General features: G+C 44.7%; 2 protein-coding genes across 11 annotated transcripts in view; one reads left to right on the top strand and one right to left on the bottom strand.

Annotated features, from left to right (window-relative positions):
• The window catches only part of DNAJC17 (DnaJ heat shock protein family (Hsp40) member C17), a 28,807-nt gene extending 25,293 nt beyond the window's left edge, over positions 1-3,514 (bottom strand). The window contains exon 1 of the mRNA XM_005284674.4: positions 3,350-3,514. Coding sequence (XP_005284731.1) covers positions 3,350-3,427 — 78 coding nt within the window. The 5' untranslated portion in view covers positions 3,428-3,514. The remainder of the gene's footprint in view (positions 1-3,349) is intronic.
• Positions 3,515-3,717: 203 nt separating this feature from the next.
• Positions 3,718-21,809, top strand: ZFYVE19 (zinc finger FYVE-type containing 19). 10 transcript variants are annotated; one of them, XM_008169925.4, is made up of 12 exons: positions 3,718-3,867; positions 4,497-4,757; positions 5,620-5,741; positions 7,436-7,489; positions 8,144-8,304; positions 9,117-9,262; positions 11,708-11,822; positions 14,444-14,653; positions 15,296-15,375; positions 16,034-16,144; positions 19,269-19,432; positions 21,220-21,809. In XM_008169925.4, the coding sequence occupies exons 2-12, from the start codon at positions 4,704-4,706 to the stop codon at positions 21,470-21,472; spliced, it is 1,470 nt and encodes a 489-aa protein (XP_008168147.2). In that variant the 5' UTR covers positions 3,718-3,867; positions 4,497-4,703; the 3' UTR covers positions 21,473-21,809. The 10 variants fall into 10 exon arrangements, with proteins under 10 accessions (XP_008168147.2, XP_023962420.2, XP_008168148.2 ...); XM_024106652.3 differs by having other exon boundaries at positions 3,739-3,867; positions 4,438-4,757; XM_008169926.4 differs by having other exon boundaries at positions 3,740-3,933.
• Positions 21,810-22,264: the final 455 nt, after the last annotated feature.

The following is a 22,264-nucleotide window of genomic DNA, read 5'->3' as shown; positions in this document are numbered from 1 at the left end:
CTTCTCAAGGCACACATCATCCACAACATAGATAACTGCCAGAGGAACTCTCCAATGTGATGACATCAGTTAGGGCTTCCGAACAACTGACCCAGGGAAAAATAATTCCCCCCTCAGTCACAGTTTATGGTGATGCCTGGCTGGCTCCACTGTACAAAGATTGCCCAGTTCTCTGGGATGCTTCAAATACTTTGCATAAAGACATTGCTCTCCAGGTGGCTTGTGTCACCTGCAGATTTGCCACATTTCTGTGTTGCACCTTCAATACTATCACATTTTCAACTGGTAATACAAAACTGGCAAGTCAAATTGTTAGTTTATGCCAAATTGATAAATATAAGCCTGGATCCATGCAGGTTGTCTCTTGTGCCTGCATGATAGCACAGATGATCCAATAATGCTACCTGCATGGATCCAATGGCAAGCCCAGAGTCTCAGAAAACAGCTTCCATCAAAAGAATATGATGGAAGTTTTCAGGGTATTAACATCTGCCCTTCACACAAATCCTTAAGATCTCTGTTTCCCCATTGCAGGGAACTGAGAATTACAGTGAATTTGGGAGAAATCACAAATACATTTGTGATGACATTAGCAGTTTCATATAATAGATTGGGAATGAATTCCCTGTGGAATTCCTGAGCTGTTAATGATATAGGTTAGATAAGATAAGCATATATGAAAAAAATAAAGTAGAGCATTCCACAAACCTTTGCAGAATATTATTTCTAGGAACATCTTAATAGATTTCTTTCTTAAAGATTTTACCTCCTCCACTTAATAAATATGAAAGCATCAATTATATCCATTAAGTTTCCTTTACATGTTCCTCATAAATAATCTACTGACTGCACAAGGAAATCACATGATATAAAAACAGGACCTCACCATTAAGTTAAATAAATATAATTCAAAACTATTTAGAAGGTGTTCATATCCTTCCTTTCAATAAAATTGAAATCCATGACCATAGTCAGCCCTGGAGAAGTTGGGTGCAACTCCACTGAAGAAAATGGAGTTCTGCCTCCTTATCTTGGTGCTAAATTTTGCTACTATCTAATTGAAAGGACCCTTTCAACTTAAACATCATACTTTATCTAAAACTTTACCTACTGATGATAGTGTAACTGAAAATTAGAGGAAAAATGTTATTCCTTGTCAAGTTTAATTTTGTTCAATTGACAACACTTGGTATTTAGTCGATTTCATTGTTCCTCTTCTATAAACTGTCAGTTTCCCCCATTGTTTGTGTGGGTCTGTAAAACAATAAAGGGGAAAAAACAGGGCGGGGGGGAAAAAAGGGGGAAATGCAACTGCAACACCACAGAGGTTTAAGGAGACTCATGCAGATTTAGTACCAGAAACTACTTTTAACTCTTTTTTTAAACAGACTAGATTTCAAGTTGACAGTATCAATTTAAAGCACTGCAAATAAATATAATGGATGAATCCCAGCTCCACTGAAGTCAATGGGAATTCTGCCATTAACTTCAATGGGGCCAGGATTTCACCCCACATATTTAAGACAAGAAGCCAGAAAGTATAGTACAGTGACTATAGTAGAGATGGTGATCAGTGAACTAGCAAATATTGTTGTCCTATCAAATACCAGCAACATGACTAAGAATCACAATGCAACAGTATAATAAAACAATTGCCATACTAGGTATTAATAGTAGTATCCCATGCAAAACAAGCAAGATTACTCCACATAATTAACAATCTGCTAACTACCCCATAAACAATTCTTAAAAATGTAACTTTAAAACTCAAGGAATCAATGCATTACATAGTGTTCCAAATTAGAGCTCCACACCAGGCCTAGTCTGTATATTCTTTTCTCTCACCCTTTCCTCACCCCACCCCCCAAAAAATTCAAGGTTTCCTTCCCCCATTCCCTGTGTGTGTGTTGTCCATTTAGACTGCAAGTTCTTCAGGACAGGGATCTGGTTTAGTCTATCTGTAAAGTACCTAGCAAATTTGGGCCCCTTTCTGCATAAATAATAAACCACGGTACTAACTAGGGTTCATCGGGGGAAATGCAATCATCGTGTGGCACCATGTTTCAAGAGAGGCAAATGAAGAGTTCACAGGTGAATACTGAAGATTATAAAAAATTTGGAATATAACAGAATAATGTTCACTCTAGAGAAAGGAGCAAAGAAAGGCGTAGCAACTGCCTACAAATAGGTAAATAAATGTCATATGACAGGTTCCTGTTATTTTCATTGAGCAGTGAGGACACAACAAGGAATACTGGGCTAAACCGGGAAATAAAGAAGTTACACAATCATCAGCAAGGATTTAAGGCAGCTCTAATCTACGCCAGGGGCCGGGCAGGGCCCCAGACAGTACCAGAAAGCAGTCCTTGTCCCTTCTCTGAACTGAGAAGCTTTATGTGGAATGCCAAATTGGGCCCAAATGTATCTACTGAGTTTAACTCTTGTGAGTCTGACACGATACAGTAGGTTTCTTTTGTTTTAATCCTATTTCTTTCTCTATTCTTAATCTTTGTTTTAGAACATTTTAGTCATAGACTGTTGAAACAAATGTTAAGGATGTGATCCAGTAACTAAGTCAGCCCACTGACATCTTGTGAGAGGGAGAAAATGGCATCTATCTTGGAGCACTGGGATGAGCATCATGACATTAGAACCAAGTGCTGTGGCTTTGCTGAATGAGTGCTATCCAGATACAGCTGTGATTGGAACAGACCCATGAAAAGTCAGTGGCCCATGATGAGTAACAGCAGGTATCGTGAACAGAAGCTTACAAACATCCATGAGATTTTAGTGGACATCGTAAAGAGAATTATGACAAGCTAGATGTTTTAATAAGGTTTTTGAAACAAGTTATATGCATCACACCTGCCTTCTCTTTGCCCTTCCTATCATCTTGTCACCACAAGAGCTTTCTCATCAGTAGCTGTTGCCATACGGCACACCACGGGACCTCTCTGCCTCAAGATCTCATCTCAAAACACCTTCCCCAGTCCCATACTGTGACCTCTTCAACATCAGCAGAGGCAGAGAAAAATTTGTTTCCTAACCATGTTATTTAAGCCGTTAAGGTGCTCTAGGGTTTAGCTTTCCACACACAACATGTGACTAACATCTCTGGTGAGTGTTTATGGTGGCAATGAGCAGAGGTTGCCACTTTTCTACCGCTATCCCCCAGGAGCAGCCCCACACATGCTTTCACATACTGGGGGCAGGGAGAGCGCCCAGGGCTGGCAGCACACAGCCACCATCACCGTGGTGTCAGACCCCGGGGCCGCCACGCGCTGCAGGGAGCGTCCGCCAGCTGGGCGGGGGAGCCCGGCGCCCTATGACCCCCCGGTCAGGCCCTGACCTCCTTGTCCGAAGCCTTCTCCCCGACCCCCAGCAGGGCGTAGAGGTCCAGCTGCAACAGCTCCTTATCGACCGCCATCTCCGCTACACCCCCACAGCCCAGGACTTCTGGCCGCCCAGTTCCCCCTGCGCCGCTGGGCCTGGTTATCCCCGCCCCCTCGGCCCCGCACCACTGGCTGCTGGGACATGTAGTCTCTCCAGCCTCCGACTGACCTCTGGTTCTTAGAGCCCTTCGGGGAAGCGGAACTACAACTACCACAATGCCTCGCGCGGCCCACAGACCACCTGGAAGGTCTCTCTCTGGCCAACCGGCAAATCACCGCTCCCGGCAGGCTCTGCGCAGCAAGGGTGTGCGCATTGTCATGGGAAGTGTAGTTTTTTTATTAAACCATATCGTTCTGCGGAAGGGGATCGGATGGGGTGTAAGGACTACAACTTCCATCGGGCCCTGCGCTGCCATTGCCGTGTTCTTGGCTACCTCGGGTGCTGGTGGGATGTGAGCAGCAAAGTTTCCGAGCCGTAAGCTGCAGCGGGAGTATTAACCCCTTCCGCTAGAGTTGGTGATGCGAGGGTGCTGGGGCAAAGGTGGCTCTATAGGTGTAAAGCCTTGTGGTTTGGGAGCTGTGCACTGGGTTGTGTGGGGTTCGCACCGACTCAGCCTCTGAGTCCAGACTCTCGCGGTGATTACTGTTGGTACAGTATGTGTGTAGTATTGCAGCTTTCCGTAGCACCTGATTTGAATTGGGAGCTTCTGGGATTTTTGTCATTTTATGCGTTTGTACGGTGCGGAGCAGTCTGTGCTGCCAAATACATAATAGTTTTATGGCAAAATATGTTAAAGCAGGAATTAAATATCTGCTTTGGAGAGGTGCCATCCTGAGTACGCAAATTTGTACAATACAAAGACAGTAGATGTTGTTATTGCTGATAGGCCTTGCAGAACAAGGCAAGTGAGACTGGTGGTGATTTGGAGGAGAGAGGGAACACTTGGTGTGTCTTATCCTAGCTTTAAGCTGTCAGAACATAGTCATGTAAGAGAACAGCAAATTATAATGTTATTTATTGTTAACAATAATGCTTTCATTAAAGGGTTGTTTGTAAAAATTAAATAAGGATCAGATCCTTTCTTCTCCTCTCTCTGCTGAAAGAATCTGGGACCATCATTTCTACAACCAGACGTGTAGCAAGTAAACTCTGAAATGCCGTAATTCATCATCTCTCCCAACACGCTCCTGCCTCTGAAGGAGAAGAATATTCCAGGACAGCTCTATCTGGACAAATAGACAGCTTCAGGAGATAAACTATTTCTTTTTGTATATCTGTGAGAGAGTGAGTGTGCGTTCTCCATTAGCACTATGGATAGAAGGTGTTATGGCTGTGCATCCAAATTTACTCTCTTCAGAAAAGAGGCAAGTCTCTCTTGAACACTGGATACAAGATCTGGCCCTAAAAAGTCAGTTAGGCAGGCAGCTGAGTGAGTTTCCTCGTGGCAGTGTTTGATCAATGCCACCTGAAACTCCAACAGTTTGAGGCTCCTTATATCAGAAATAGTAACCCCACCTCCCACTCTCTGCTTTACGTTCTACAGTTCAAACCTGCTGCGCTTCCTTGGCTCTAAGCACATATTTTTGTGTGTGTCAATGTCATTGTTTTCCTTAATTATATATTAATTATATATAAGTAACAGACACATTAACCTCTCTGTGTTTAAAACATGCAGGAATTGCTATAACACAGCAGTTCTGAAACTGTGGGTTGTGACCCCATTTTAATGGGATCGCCAGGGCTTGCATTAGACTTGCTGGGGCCAAAGCCAAAGCCCGAGCCCCACTGCCCAGAGCCAGAGCCAAAGCCAAAGCCTGAGCCTCGTCGTCCCGGGCGACGGGGCTTGGGCTTTGGCTTCAGCCCTGGGTGGTGGGGCTCAGGCTACAGGCCCCCTGTCCAGGGCTGAAGCCCTTGGGCTTTGCCTCCCCTTACTATACTATGGGAGGAGATGGTATTCCTGATTCCAGCAGGTGATCAGCTTATGTCCTAAAGGCTGATACTTTTATGCTGTTTATTCTAGCTAGTGTAGCTGCAACTACTATTCTTATTCATACAAATATTTAATTCTCTTTTTAAACTTACAAACAAGCACATATCATAACTCTGAAGTACTTTTGATGTGGAAGTTGCTCCTGCCTGGTGCATATCCAGAGAGATTCAGTGTATATTTTACAGAGTTGTTGCAGCCAGCCAGTGAAACCCTTACACTTCCTTGTTTCTTCTCAGTGTGGGTGCAAGAACTGTGGGCGGGCATTCTGCTCAGGCTGCCTTGGGTTCAGCGCCATTGTTCCCCGTTACGGGAATACTCAGCAGAAGGTGTGCAAGCAGTGTCATGGGGAGCTAACCAGGTAAGGTGGGAGACTTGGGCACAGTCTGTGTGTTTATATACTCTGTTGTTTTGTTTCAGCCTCTGGTGTCATGATGCAGATTTTGATCCACTTCCCTTTTTATAACTCCACTTTCCTCGTATGCCGTCCATAAACTGACATGCCAAACCAGTCCTTTACTCAGCTGTTACCATGTGGGTTTCAGTTCCAAGTATCCATACAACTGTATAGTACAGGGGTGGGCAAACTTTTTGGCCCGAGGGCCACATCTGGAAATTGTATTGCGGGCCATGAATGTTCCCGAAATTGAGGTTGGGGTGCGGGAGGGGGTGAGGACTCTGGCTGGGCATGCAGGCTCCAGAGGGGGGCCAGAAATGAGGCATTCAGGATGCAGGAGGGGGCTGCGGGCTGGGGCACAGGGTGGGGGTGAGGGCTCTGGCTAGGGGTGCAGGCTCTGGGGTGGGGCTGGGGATGAGGGGTTTGGGGTGTAAGAGGGTGTTCTGGTCTGGGACCGAGGGGTTTGGAGGGCAGGAGGGGGATCAGGGCTGAGGCAGGAGGTTGGGGCGCAGGGGGGGGGGGGGCGCAGGGGTGCAGGCTTCGGGCAGCACTTACCTCAAGTGGCTCCTGGAAGCAGCGGCATGTCCCCCCTCTGGCTCCTACAAGGAGGCACGGCCAGGCAGCTCTGCTGCGCACTGCCCTGTCTGCAGGTGCCACCCAGCCAATGGGAACTGCAGGGGCGGTGCTTGGGGCGGGGGCAGTGTGCGGAGCGGAGTCCCTTGGTTGCGCCTCAGCGTAGGAGCTGGAAGGGGGACATGCTGCTGCTTCCAGGAGCCATGCGGAGCAGCCCCGACCCTGCTCCCCGGCTGGAGCACCAGAGCGGGGTAAGCCCCAGACCCCACTCCACAGAGGGAGCTCAAGGGCCTGATTAAAATGGCTGGTGGGCTGGATGCAGCCCGCGGGCCATAGTTTGCCCACCCCTGGTATAGTAGCTGAGTAGCTTGGTGATTGGAAGTGTTACCACTAAATCGAAAAACAAACAAAAATAATTCACCTTCACTGTTTCAGAGGCCTAGATGCCATGTGTAATCTGAAGATTTAAGGTTTGTGGGATTGATTTGGTTGTAACAGAAAAAATATTCAGTCTTCCAGCTTTGAAAGCCTCAGATGCATAGGTGCAGGTTGCATAGTTAAGCACACAAATCAGGACATGCAGAGTTAAGATTAGTATATAATAAGGTATCATAGATCTGTAACTCAATATGTTGTCATATATCATTATAATATTTTGTATTCTGTAACCATTTCTGTAATATACTATAATATATAAACATTGTATAATACATTTTAAAACATTTACGTTATATAATTTTGTATTTTGAAAGCGATGTAAGGCACATCTCTTTCCCAAGGCTTCCCACTGATTGAGCCAGGAGAACCCAGAGCCTTTGTCCCCAGGTCTCTTTCCATTTGTTGCCTCTTTCTAACTGCAAGCTGCTGCAGAGAGTGGTGTCTGTGCTCCTCTTATTGTGGAATACTGATGACACATTTTAAACCAAGTACATTTTGCCCAGGTACTACAGTGATGAGTGCCATAGTAAAGTGCATCGTAATTTCTCTAGGTTTGAAAGAGAGAGGATGTGCAGTTGTAGCATTATCTGGACATCTGTCTCAGGTCTGTGTTTTACAATTGAGATGTTTATGTTTTTGCTTTCCAGAGGAGTGTCTCAGACTAGTACAGCTAGATGGTCTCCACCAGAGAACTACAAAAAGTAAGTTTTGCTAGTTAGTCCAGCCCATTTGAATCTTTAGGTGGATATTCTTTTGGTTCTTGGCCTCTCTGTTGAGACTGCCAACAAGAAGGTGGGCTTGTGACATGGACACTTCTCTGCTTGGAACTGGACTGAGAACAGCAGCTCTTTCAGTTAGGTCACCAAACAGCCACCTCATGGTAATGACTTTTGGCTGCTATAGACCATGACTGAATTCAAACCTGTGATCTAGAACTGAAAGGTTCCATGTTTCATTACTAGTTATCCAGTCTACTTTTTGACCATTTTATATAGTTTTCCATATTCTGTCCTATACAGGGCCGGCTCCAGGGTTTTGGCTGCCCCAAGCAGCCAAACAAACAAAAAAAAAAGCCGCGCTTGCGATCTGCGGCAGCAATTTGGTGGGAGGTCCTTCGCTCCAAGCAGGAGTGAGGGACCGTCCGCCGAATTGCCGCCGAACAACTGGACGTGCCGCCTCTCTCTGAAGTGGCCGCCCCAAGCACCTGCTTGATAAGCTGGTGCCTGGAGCCGTCCCTGGTCCTATATCATCTTTCCCTAAATAGCATGTTTGTAGAGGAGCTTGCGGAAGATGCCTTCATAATTCTTGTTCTAAGCGCCTGCTCCAAGTTATGCTTGTTTTTTCCCTTGTCACAGGCGTGTAGCAGCTCTTGAGGCCAAGCAGAACCAGCCGACGGGTCCGCAGAAAGGCCCAGTGAAACCCCAAGGCCGGGCAGGCTCCAAATATCAGGGGCTGTCAAAGGAGGATCGAGCTATTGCAGAGAGGCTGGAGAGGCTCAAGGAGGAAACGAAGCCCAGTGAGTTTCATAGTACGGTGGAGGCTTCCTGCATCTGAGCAGAGGTTCCATTGTGCTTATGAGCTGTACAAATATTAAGGGTGGACTGCACAGTCGCAACAGTCGGTGCATTATAGACTAGCCTCCAGTCATGGAAGCTGGTGAGAGAAAGCTGCCCATGGGAGCCAGGCCCTGCCCATGCTATCAGAGCAGTGGATACCTGGGCCCCATTCTCTGGGCTGCTGCTCTCCAGCGCACACATTTTGCTGCCTGGACCTCTGCTTTCTCACTGGTTTGCCCGGTGCAGTCCTTATCTTGCATCTCTTGACACAGTGAAATAAGCTGCTTGTTTACATCGGTCCTGGGCATGTCCCTGTGCAGGATAACATGGTAATGATAGGAACAAAGTGAAGCAGGGGACTGCGCACGGTGCTGTTACTGTGTGGCCAAACTGGTGTGCAGAGGTTACGCATGGGAACGCTTTGACTGAAGTACTGGGTCCCACCAAGAGCAATGCAGGGCTCCATGGGACTACACTTTGCCCATTCCTGCTTCCAGGAACAAACAAAGGAAAGCTGACTTCGGCAGGCAGTTCTAGGATGCTTGAGTGGGAAACGGCAGCAATGGACTGTCTGGCTCCAAAGTGGGAGGTGGAACATGCATTTTGCTTTCACTCCTCTAGTTAGGTTGGTGTTGCAAACTTCATGGCTGGGAGATATACCAGGGCTTAGCTGTCCAGGGCCCCATTCTCGAAAGAAAAATATATTCCAAGACACTAAAACTATAAAAGCCATTTGTTTGCTGTAAACAAACAGAGTTGGTCTGAATTGCAGAGTCCATCCCATCTCAAGCTGAGATAGAATCTAGGCTTGCAGCACTGAAGGATGACCCCAGCAAACCCATTCCATCCACACAGGAAATGGAAGACCGTCTGGCTACCCTGCAGGGAAGAGCCCTTCCATCCAAAACTCCCAGACCGGTAAGATCCCCTGGTCCCCTTGTGTCAGTTCTTGCCAGTTTGTCTATCTGAGCTCTCCCAGTAGTTGTAGTGTCCCAAGAGATTTCAGAGGCATATCAGGCCCTTCCCCCTGCTTCATCGATTCAGGTCCATCTGGCTGCTCCAGAAATATACTCATTAGCTGCCAGCTTGTGGTCTAAGAGTGCATTGTCACGCTCCAGAATTGAACTAAGGGCACGTGTTCTTCAGCTTGATGAGACTCAGAGATGGTGGGCCATTTGTGGCACTGCCTCACAAATGATTGTAAGTGTAGTGCTAGAAGCTGTTGAGAAAGGAACCTCCTTCCCTGAGATTCAGGTGAGACTTTAACGGTTAGTCTGTTAGCTGTTTTATGTGGGTGGACCTGGCTTGAGGGGGAGCATTGTCTGGAGGTTAGAACCTGGTGCCGGAAGTCAAGAGTCCAGGATTCTAGTCCCAGCTCTGCCATCAACTTGCTTTGTAACTTTGAGAAGAAATCTGTGGCTTGATTTTCAGAAGTGCTGAGAACACACAACCCCCATTGAAGTCAATGGGATCTGGGAGTGCTCCCCACCTCTGAATATCGAGCTATTAACCTCTCTGCTGTAGTTTTTCCATTTATGAAAAATGGTGATAATACTTGCCTACTTCTGAAGGTTGATGTGATGTTCACTAGTGCTTTTAGATTCTTGCTTGAAAGATGACATATCAGCTCAAGGGATTCTTATTAAATAATTAAGCGATCAAATGAATGGCAACTTAAAAAAACAGATTAATAATAACTAATTTGGAGTGTGACAGGAAAATATTTCCTCTTGAACTGTGGTAAATACGAGACTATGCTAGAAGTTCACTTGTCAAAAGAAAACAAACTTTTATGAACTCATCAATGAAGATAAAACATGGCTTCTGTGTAGAGAGATGTCAGAAATGCCTTCCAAGAGTGTGGTACAACATCCCAAACAGTGAACAGAGCGCCAAATGTTTAAAACAATAGTTCACATTGAGACACAGCTGGGTCACGTTTAACCCCAAATTTAGGTGGTGGTTGTTCGTATGTCTAAAAAAAATAAAATTCCAAAGCTGAAGTAGGACATTTGCAAAAGTTTCCATAACTTAAAAAAAATAAAAATAAACGTTCCTCTACAATATTGACAGCTCAAATGTTGTAGCCCAGTGATAGGACACATACACTTGAAAGTGAAACTGAGCAGGAATTAAAGTGAAACTGGTTAGCATTCATCGCAACATTCATTGCATACTGAGAGAAATGCAAAATAGATTATTAACAATGTCAAGTGTTCTTTAAAACATAAATGTGGGCATTTTTAAAAACAAACCTTATTTTTAACTGGACAGGTTCCCCTTAAAGATCCATATAAAATGTACTGGACTGTTTCACTATATCTATAGTGTATTTACATTTTACGGCCAAGATTTTCTAAAAATTGGTACTAAATTTAGGCTCCTAAATCCATATCTAGCTGTAAGTGGCCTGATTTTCAAAGTTATCTATTTATCTTAGGCACTTATATGTCCTCTATCACTGCAGTTTCTTTAATGTATTTATCCTCACAGCACCCCTGGGAGGAAGGAACATGTGATTATCCCCATTTTACAGGGGAAACAAAGGCTCAGAGATATTAAAGGCTTGTCTACATGTAAAACACAAAGGCAGTACAGCTTTGCCGCTGCAACTCTTCAATGTAGACACCACCTACACTGACAAGAGGGGTTCTCCTTTTGACATAGGTAATCTGGCTCTTGAGAAGTGGTAGCTAGGTTGATGGAAGAATTCTTCTGTCAGCCTAGTGCTGTCTATACTGGGACTTAGCTTGGCCTCACTGTCCCTCCCAGGGGTGTGTTTTTTTCACACCCTTGAGCGATATAGTTATGCTGAGCTAATTTTCTAGGGTAGACCAGGCATAAGTGGTCATGGTCACACAGGAAGTCTGTGGTGGAGCAGGGGAATTGAACCCATCTTTCTAAATCTCAGTTTAGGTCCTAGCCACACTCTCTCCTTTTTCAAAACAATTTCCACTGACTTATATGGGAGCTGCAGCATGGTTGCCAAACAGTTGTGAAAACTGGACCACTTATTCTGGTGCCCAAATGTCGGGCCCAGTGTCACAGTAAGAATCCGTATCAGAGCTTGGATTAGATCGCATCAGTTTCTGGCTCCCAGTTCTGTGCTTGGATTAGCCGGTTGACTTCAGTAGAAGCTGTGCATGCTCAACATCTCTGAAAATCAGGCCCAAAGCACCTCGAGTTGGGCACCCAAAAATTTAGGCACCTAGCATTAGTGGACACTTTTGGAAATGTTGGTCCCAATTAGGATAGTCTCATAATTGGTTACACAATTTTTCAGATTTTTCAATTTGTCTCCTTCCATCACCTGTTTAACACTCTCCTACAGCTTTCTCCCATGCACCCTCTCTGTTTTTCCAGGCGCACCAGCCCCCTGATACCAGAACCCAAGTCCAGCAGTCTGATGACCTGTTGACCCAGCTGGCTGAGGAAGTTGCCATTGATGAGAGTTATAGTCCAGGAGCCCAGCCTCAAGGTATTTGTTATCATTGGCCTCGAACAGTTTTTCTTAAGGATACTCCATACACCACGATGTAATAGCAATTTTTTTTTAAAGTACATCAGAAGCAGGAAGCCTGCTAAACAACCAGTGGGGCCACTGGACGATCAAGGTGCTAAAGGAGCACTCAAGGACGATAAGGCCATTTCAGAGAAACTAAATGAATTCTTTGCATCGGTCTTCATGGCTGAGGATGTGAGGGAGATTCCCAAACCTGAGCCATTCTTTTTAGGTTACAGATCTGAGGAACTGTCCCAGATTGAGGTATCATCAGAGGAGGTTTTGGAACAAATTGATAAATTAAACAGCAATAAATCACCAGGACCAGATGGTATTCACCCAAGAGTTCTGAAGGAATTCAAATGTGAAATTGCAGAACTAGTAACTGTAGTCTGTAACCTATCATTTAAATCCGCTTCTGTATCAGATGACTGGAGAATAGCTAATGTGACGCCAATTTTTAAAAAGGGCTCCAGAGGTGATCCCGGCAATTACAGGCCTGTAAGCCTGACTTCGGTACTGGGCAAACTGATTGAAACTATAATAAAGAACAATATTGTCAGACATCTAGATGAATATAATTTGTTGGGGAAGAGTCCACATGGTTTTAGTAAAGGGAAATCATGCCTCACCAATCTACTAGAATTATTTGAGGGGGGTCAAGAAGCATGTAGACCAAGGGGATCCAGTGGATATAGTGTACTTAGATTTTCAGAAAGCCTTTGAGAAGGTCCCTCACCAAAGGCTCTTATGCAAAGTAAGCTGCCACAGGATAAGAGGGAAGGTGCTCTCATGGATTGGTAACTGGTTAAAAGATAGGAAACAAAGGGTAGGTATAAATGGTCAGTTTTCAGAATGGAGAGAGGTAAATAGTGGTGTCCCACAGGGGTCTGTTCTCGGACCAGTCCTATTCAACATATTCATAAACGATGTGGAAAACGGGGTAAACAGTGAGGTGGCAAAATTTGCAGATGATACAAAATTACTAAAGGTAGTTAAGACCCAGGCAGACTGCGAAGAGCTACAAAAGGACTTTCAAAACTGGGTGACTGGGCAACAAAGTGGCAGATTAAATTTAATGTTGATAAAAGCAAAGTAATGCACATTGGAAAGCATAATCCCAACTATACATATAAAATGATGGGGTCCAAATTAGCTGTTACCACTCAAGAAAGAGATCTTGGAGTCATTGTGGATAGTTCTCTGAAAACATCCACTCAATGCGCAGCGGCAGTCAAAAACGCAAACAGAATGCTGGGAATAATTAAAAAAGGGATAGATAATAGGACAGAAAATATCATGTTGCCTCTATATAAATCCATGGTATGCTCGCATCTTGAATACTGTGTGTAGATGTGGTCGCCCCATCTCAATGAAAATATATTGGGATTGGAAAAGGTTCAGAAAAGGGAACAAAAATGATTAGGGGTATGGAACGGCTTACGTATGAGGAGAGATTAATCAGACTGGGACTTTTCAGCTTGGAAAAGAGATGGCTAAAGGGAGATATGATTGAGGTCTATAAAATCATGACTAGTGTAGAGAAAGTAGATAAGGAAATGTTGCTTACTACTTCTCATAACACAAGAACTAGAGATCACCAAGTGAAATTAATAAGCAGCAGGTTTAGAACAAATAAAAGGAAGTATTTCTTCACATGACGCCCAGTCAACCTATGGAACTCCTTGCCAGAGGATATTGTCAAGGCCAAGACCATAACAGGGTTCAAAAAAGAACTAGATAAATTCATGGAGGATAGGCCCATCAATGGCTATTAGCCAGGATGGGCAGAAATGGTTTCCCTAGCCTCTCTTTGCCAGAAGCTGGGAATGAGTGACAGGGGATGGATCACTTGATGATTTCCTGTTCTGTTCATTCCCTCTGGGGCACCTGGTACTGGCCACTGTCGGAAGACCGGATATTGGGCTAGATGGACCTTTGGTCTGACCCAGTAGGGCCATTCTTATGTGTGTTATAATGAGAAGGAAGCAGGTATCTCCCAAACCACCAGGATTAAAAGTGTGCCAAGTATCCTGCCTTATCCCTACCTCCCCCTTACCAACACACAATGCTGAGCAAGAGCAGCAGCCGAGACCTATGTTGATTTGCCATTGTCTCAGCCCGTATGGTTACGTTTCCCCTTTCAGTGGTAATATTGTTGGATTATTTTTCTCTATTTTTTTTATGGTAGCCCAGTTTGGGGAGGAACAATTTTTAGAATTTCCAGTCCTTCCATGTTTTATTAGATGGTTCACATGGTAGTAGTAAGATCTTGGGACACTAGTCTGGCCAGAGCCATGCCCAACATCCCCTGTGGTTTGCTTAAAACTCTCTTGAAAAAGGTGTCTCTTCCATGGAACCCCAATAAAAACTGCACTGTGACTCAGTTACTATGCCCACATACAAGAGTCCTGCTACTGTGTGACTCATTTACCTTGAAACTTTTAGCTATGGAAAAGAGAGAGCTGTGCAGCAGACATCTCCACAGTCTGAGTCGAGAGTTCTGTTACTCTTAGTCCATTCTTTTAATGGCATGGGCTATGCCTGGAGAGGGTTGCCATTGTAACACCTGCATGCTCTGTCTGGCTGTGTTCCAGCTGTTAATACCCAGACCCTGAATGATCTCAATCGGAAAAGTGGGGGCGGCATCAGCACTGCTGATCTGGACCCAAAACAGCTGGAAGAGGAGAAGAATAAACTTCTGGCAGAGGCTGCTGCTGAGCTGAGGGAGGAGAACACTAGGGAGAAGAAAATCCTAGAAGTTGCAAAGAAACTGGCAGCACTCAGAGGCCAGGACCCCGAGAAAGGTGAGTAATAGGAAGAAACACTAGGTTGTGCTGAAGAAGAACAGGACAGTGTTAGCTTGGTGGTAGCGTCTCTATGTCATGCTGGGAGAAGTTGGAGCTTTTACATGAAGATTAACCTCCATTTAGCAATGGGAAGAAATTACAGCTGGAGGGAATCACATCTCTACTAGAAATGGATGGTCCCTTGATGACAGGATTTGGGGTCCAGTTGTTAAGCTGTATGGAGTAGTCCAGGATTATGAAAACTAGGAGTTGAGGCCCACTAGGGGTGAAGCTGTGTGGATGAACTCCCTTTGCCCCATACCCAACCCAACAGCTAATTCCAATGTGCCAAGATTTGTTTAATTATGCCCCTTTAAATGCATTATTTTTCTTCCTTCAACCCCAACTTTTAAAAATTTGAAAAAAAAAAATCTTATCTCCCTTCCAAACAGACCCATCCCAAAAGGAGATGCCGGTGTGCGTTCCTTTCAGTATACCATCTGCTTTGCAAAAACCAGTACTGGGTCGAGGGTTGTGATGCAAGATCAAATTCAACTCCCCATGCTGAGCACAGACAGGGTCCCTTGAGATGTGAAATGGCAACAGGTGCTATACAAGTGTAGCTCACTGTAGCCTCATAACCTTCCACTCCTCTTGCAGTTACTCTGGAAGACTATAAGCTCCCTGACAGTGATGAGGAGCTGACGGAGGAAGAAGCCATTCAGCGAGTCCTAAAACAGGTCAGGAACAGCTGTTGGAACTCCGCTCGCTTTCCTCTTAAATAATCCTAGCATTTTTGTTACTTATTCAGTGTGCAATGACCCTGTCGTCTGTCCCTGGGTCAGGGTCTTGCTCTCTCAGATCTTTCACATCTAGGTAACTCCACCTCAAAGTGATTAGCAGAGCAGTTCTGTAGCCCAGCTGGCTAAGGTTGCAGACTATGTTCTGTCGTTGTGTGCATCTGACTTGCCCTTTCTTGGTTCCTTCCTGTGTGGATATGCGACTTCCCTGTCTCGAGAGCCCCATGTATCTCTGGAGTTTGCCACAGAAGGTAGGTCCTGATAGCCATGGAGTACGCAGGCCCTTGCCGGTCTCTTGTGTTTTTTCCCTTTCATGCACACATTCTCTCTCTCTCTCTCTCTCTCTCTCTCTCTCTCTCTCTCATCCCTTTTCTCTCTTGATTGCTACTCATCTGATGTCCCTGCCCCTAGGCAGGAGATGATGTAGTGCAGCTCGCTTTATAAAGGCAGTTCTCCCTCCCTGCAGACCTCTCAGCTATAACATTTGGGCTTCTCTAGAGAATTTGGTGATTAAGGGAGGGGAAAGAAGTTTTGCTCCAGGAGAGAGGCTCACGTAGGAGTTTGAAACAAAAGACTTCATGCTTTCTTTTGTTCCCAGCTCACTGAGGAAGCAGCTCTGGATGAAGCAAGTGGCTTCAACATCCCTGCCGATCAGGCCACCCACCCAGCAACCTCACAGCAGAACACAGCCAAGAAAGCAAAGCTAAAGGTCTGTGAGCCAGTCAAGCCCTCTTGAAATGACCTGTTCCAGTTCCTGATACAACACAGCTCTGTGTAACTCAAATCTCAGTCCTGCTCTGAGGCTGCCTTACAATGGTATTTACTGTACTGTAAGTTGCCAAAACCAGAGCACGGCAAAGAGCTACCAACCTGCTTCCCCTAGGTTGGCAGGATGAGGAGGTGAATGTCTCAACTGGCTTTTCCAAGGCCAGCCAACACTGACTATACCAGGGGTCGGCAACCTACGGCATGCGTGCCAAAGTTGGCACGCGAGCCGATTTTTCCTGGTATGCGGCGTAGGCTGAGCCGCTCAGCGTCGCTGCCACTCTGGAATTCTCGCTGCCAGCTGCCGGCTCCTGCGGGACCCGCCGCAGGTCCCACTCAGCACCCGCTGCCGGCCTGGGTGAACGAACCCCTGGCTGGCAGCGGGCTGAGACCCCGCTGGCAGGAGCTGGGGCAGAAATCCCAGAGTGGTGGCAGGCCAAGCCAGTCGCTGCTCTGGGGTTCTGGCTGCTGGCCCCTCACCAGCAGGGGTCTCTACCGCGCAGCTCCACTCACCTTGCTTCCAGTTGGAGGCTCTCTTGCAGACAGGGTCCAGGCCTCCAGCCCTGCTCAGGCCTACCAGCCACCTACTCCACTCACCTCAGCTGCCAATCTTGGTTTCCAGCCCTTGCTCATCCTGCTTTCAGGCCTGGAGTCCCAGCAGGCCACCCTTTACATATAACAGTAGTTTGGTTATATATTATAGACTTAGAGAGAGGTCTTCTAAAAAGCATTAAAATATATTACCGGCACGCGAAGCCTTAAATTAGTGTGTATAAATGAAGATTCGGCACACCACTACTGAAAGGTTGCTGACCCCTGGACTATACTTTGCGTCTCCCCCCTGCTGGCCAGCTTTAACAGGGCTCTCTATCTGGAGCATGGCTCCTTGAAAACCAGCCATCTGCAGGACTGGATGGCACCCTCTGCAATCAGAGGACCTGGTCAGTATATAGTCAGCGAGGAAGATACAAAAGAAGGGATTCCTAACCCATCAGTGTAATTACACAGAACATAAGCTACAGTCTACTACTAGAGAGCCTGATCCTGCATTGCTGAGGTCAATGGGAGCTTTTCCACTGGCTCCAATAGGTGTAGGATCAGGTCTGTAAAGCGCAGGTAATCAAGTGCCTGTGTTCTTTTATAATGTCAGTGCAGGGAATTAGTAAAAGGATGCCATATATTGATGGCTATTCCAGCCTGTAACATAGCAGCATGCACACGCTCTCTGTTATGTATCAGAAGAATTAAATGAATCTGTGATCTCCATGTAATTGAAGTGTCTGTCCTCAGTGAGAAAACATCTTTAATTACAGATGTTATCAATGTGTCAGTGTTAAAGCTTTCTTACTCTGACCTTTCACGATCATTAGTGTGAATGTAATTATATTATTATTAAAAACAAACTTATCATTAGAGCTGGGCCACATTTTTTTTATCAAAAGATTTTGCAGATTTGTCTCATGTGCCAAATGGTTTTGGTTGGGGGAAAAAAGAAAAACTCTCAGAAAATTGAAAAGTTTAGTTTTCTGACACTTTCAAAATGAAATGTTTTTTTTTGTTTGGTTTTTTTTTTTTTTTATCCAAAACAATTTTTTCATTAGAAATTTCCTTCAATTTTATTAAGAAAAATAAAAACATTAAACCTCTAAATCTAAACCAAAGTTTTTGTTTCAGGTAAAATGAAACATGTAAATGAACCTGAAACAGGATTGTTTTCAACTTTTTGGTTTTGCTAAAACGTTCAAAAGAACTTCGCTTTGGATCAACCTGATACAATTTAAAAAAATAAATAAATTCAGAATTGCCACCAAATGGAAAAATAAGTTATTCACCCAGCTCTATTTATTGTTTTGCTGGGAAACAGTTCTTGCAATCTCTGAAGAATGTTCTGACAGTTTCTCCAAATAGATATGTGGCTTCTGGAGTGCTAAGCTTCTACCTGTGACTCTTTTATCACCATAAAAGAGACAAGGCAAGTGAGGTAATATCTTTTATCGAACCAACTTCAGTTGGTGAAAGAGAGAAGCTTTCAAGCTCCGCAGAGCTCTTCTTCAGGTGTCTCTCATGAACAGAAGTTGGTCCAATAAAAGATATTACCTCATCCACCTTGTCTCTCTCATATCCTGGGAACAACATGGCTACAACAACACTGTTATCGCTGCAAGGGCAGTATAAATCTAAGGAGACCAATGGTCTTGTAGTTAAGGCATCGCACTTGGGAGATTTTGAGTTCCATTCCGAGTGCTACCACAGAATTCCTGTGTGACCCTGGGTAACTCACAGAGCCTCTCTCTGTCTCGATTCCCCATCTACAAAGTGGAGAGAGAGTAATACTTCCTTCCCCCCACCCCTTGTCTGTCTGGGCTGTTTAGATTGTAAGCTCTTTGCAGCAGGGCTCTTCTTGCCTGTACAGTGCCTTACCCAGTGAGATCCTGATTGGGGCCTCTAAGCATTGCCATTTGCCACAACACAGATAATAACTGTAGGTGGATGTTGGTGACATCAAACAAGCAGGAGAAGCTATCTGCCTATCACGAAGATAAAAGCACATGCAATCTGGGTGGGAGCAATTATTTTTTAGGTAGAGAATTAGGTAAATGCATGTGCAAACAAGTGCTTGGACTCCAGGCAAGCTTGCTGTGCAGAGTGTGGTGTCTGCAAAGGTTGGACACCCTTGATGTAAAGACACTGAAGTAGTATATGTGTAATTGTGACCAGCATATATCAGGGCCACCCGGGGAGGGGGGGCGGCAAGTGAGGAAATTTGCCCCGGGCCCCACAGGGGCCCCCATGAGAATATAGTATTCTATAGAATTGCAACTTTTTTTTATGGAAGGGGCCCCCGAAATTGCTTTGCCCCAGGCCCCCTGAATCCTCTGGGCGACCCTGCCATATATTAGAATGTAAGTGCTGTATGTCTCTGTTCTGGACAGAATCACACTGTAAAAACCCTCCCCAGTTGCTGTCCCAGGTGAGACGATCCTCACCCAGCATAGTTTAGTCTAATTATCCTAAATTATCCCAATCTGATCCCTGATTTTTATTTATCTGATTTATTCCTGTATTAGAGCCAAGCTCCAACTGCCACAGCTAGTGCTAAGAAACCCATCCCAATTGCTAAGGCAGAAGACAGTGATGAGGAGGAGTTACCATGGTGCTGTATCTGCAACGAAAATGCCACATTGCGCTGCCATGACTGCGATGATGATCTCTATTGCCAGCGATGCTTCCGGTAACACTGATAACGCCTTTTGACTAGAGATAGTTCTCCATGCCAAGTTAGAATAACAGAAGAGTAGGACTAGAAGGGACCTCAAGAGGTCATCTAGTCCAGTCCCCTGCACTCATGGCAGGACTAAGTATTCTCTAGACCATTTCTGACAGGTGTTTGTCTAACCTGTTCTTAAAACTCCAATGACTTCCACGACCTCCCTAGGCAATTTTTTCCAGTGCTTAACCACCCTGACAGTTAATTTTACCTCATGTCCAACCTAAACTGCCCTTGCTGCAATTTAAGCTCATTGCTTCTTGTCCTATCCTCAGAGGTTAAGGAGAACAATTTTTCTCCCTCCTCCTTGTAACAATCTTTTATGTTGCATGGTTTAGTGGGTGTTTCTTCTTCTAAACGGAAGAACCCCTAAGAGAAGGAGAAATTTGAGATGCTCAAGAGTCAGATTGTTACCTCACCCTTTCAGGAAATAGTTTTATAGCACCATTAGCTAACACTAGCTAGCATGGAAGTACAAGCACTATCATCATGCTTCAGGGCATTAACTGGGATCAGGAAAAAATGTTCCTTTCGTATTATAGTATTGCATGCTCTAGGTGTATCATGGTGAGGATGTTATGCCTTTTTCTGAAGGAAGTTACACTAGCCACTGCTGAAGACAAGATGTGCAAGACCATTGTTCAGGTTTGGCAATTACTGTGGTTTGTTAATGACCTTGAAGGATGGGTCAGAACAGACTCACTGGCAGGGAGATCAGCTAGGAGGAAAGTGTGGGATCTACAAGGATAGAGCTGTGGCCTTAAACCATGTGAAATTTTTTTTTTTTTTTTTTAATCTGGTGATTCCTGAAGCACTTGACATTGGAGAGTCTTTACATTTTATGTACCAAAAGCTTCTAACTCTCAGTCGAGCAATGCAATAGTTGCAATTTTAACTTTTAAACACCGAAGGCTTTTGCATTCTGGCATGTTATAAATCTCTGGTTTAAGAAGCTATTTCCCTTCAGTGCAAGACTGTACTGTGAAACGGAAACCAGATGGTAGATTGAGATGATCTCTGATGTTCATTCTGTCATTTCATGGCCTGTTGATGGTTCTGCAGAAACCAATCCAATGGAGGGGGTGGTGCGAGTGAATATATTAAAATAATAAGGACATGCCTAACTGGTAATGCTAAATAAGTTTAAGGAGAAACACATCAGCCAGATAACGGAGCGGTAAAAGGCAGAGATGAGAAAAGCATCAGAGTGGCAGGGTATTAATTTAAGTCAGCTGTATGCTCAAGATCAGGGTTTGTGTTTTCAGTCAATAAATAACCCTCCCTGCCTGAAATTGAGCAGAAATTAATTGAGCAGGGATTTTGCCCTCTGCAATTCATTTGCAGTGCCATATGCAACAGATCATAATCACAACTCTTATTACAGGCCTCTTACCCACTGTCCTGAGAATGTATCACTAATGACATGAACATGACTATTTCAGAGAGACCCTTTGTCATTTCTCTCTCCAGAAGTCAGAGGACAGAATGAAGTCTTCTGAATTAGCAGGCAGTCTTCCTCTTCATAAAGAACTTTCCAGGGCGATGTTAAAAAAAAAACCTCAGCTGTCAGTCTTGATAAAGCCAATGGTGGCCCAAGGGAGAACTCCTCGGTTAGTCAAATGTATCAGTGGGGGTTGTCTCTTGCTTGCATTAGCTGGATGAGGCTCTGTGCGGCTGCTACTGCTGGGTAGGCTGGTCTGCACAACCCTACCATCACTAAATGCCATCTTCAATTCTTGTTTGCCTTTCAGGGAAGGCCATGATGAGTTTGACCGGAAGGAGCACGCACATCTAGCTATCGTCCTCCTCGTAAGCAGAAATGAGTCCATGAGCTGTGAAAAGGGAAGAAGATGGAAAACAGAGATACAGAGGGAGTTGTCAAGATGGGAAGAGTCCACGAGGGCATGTGCTTGCCTACAAAACAGAGGATCTTTGAACATTTTGAGGAACCTCTGTAATTCCAGAGAAGCTTGGCGAAAATGTGACTCCCCTCCCCAAACATAGCCAGGGAAACATGGCTGGGAATGAAGTGCACGCTCTGCATACATGATCGTTTAAGCCAGTGGAACATTAGAAAATGGATGAGTCGATATAAATGTAAATAGCATGAGTTTAAAACGGGGGCATTTGGATGCTGGTAAAGCTAGGGAAAGAGGCATGAATTTAAGCCATTGTGAGGCTGCGTGATGAATCATTTCCTGCTTTTGCTAATAATTTACACATTTGTTCCAAAAAAAGATGACAAGGCAAGTTAAATTAAGAAAAGATAAAATTCTTCATGGCTTGATCAGATATGTGATAAGAATCTCTGAAGTGTAATAAAGGAATGTGAGTAGGGAAAGCTCTTGAGAATTTCTACAATTTTTTTACAGCGTATCATCCTGCAGTCATGCCCTGTGACCTCAGTTCTAATGCCAGATGGATCAAAAAAGGAAATGAAAGGCCTTACTGTTTTTTGACATACTCAGGCTGGATGTGAGAGGACGTAAGGTGACCTAAAACTGTCGTATAGCGTTGTTGGGGGCTTGCTAAACAGCAGCTGTGTTCTACCCCAGTAGTGCTGCATTTTATTGGTGGATGATGTCATTCCTGTAGCTGAAAAGCATTCTGGAGTCTGTCAGGATGAAAGGTGCTTTGTAAATGTAAAATACTACTAATAATGAGCTGAATTCTGTGTCAAACAGGTATGTGAGAATTCTGTTGAAGTCAATCAGAGTTGTACCCATTTGTCTGAGGGCAGAATTTGGCCTGATACAATTATTAGAATCACTGGTAGACTAAAGATACCACCCCCTG

Source organism: Chrysemys picta, chromosome 4 (genome assembly GCF_011386835.1).
Source record: "Chrysemys picta bellii isolate R12L10 chromosome 4, ASM1138683v2, whole genome shotgun sequence".
In the NCBI taxonomy this organism is placed as follows: Eukaryota; Metazoa; Chordata; order Testudines; family Emydidae; genus Chrysemys; species Chrysemys picta.
Note: the sequence above shows the minus strand (reverse complement) of the source record. Positions and strands in the feature narration are given on the sequence as shown.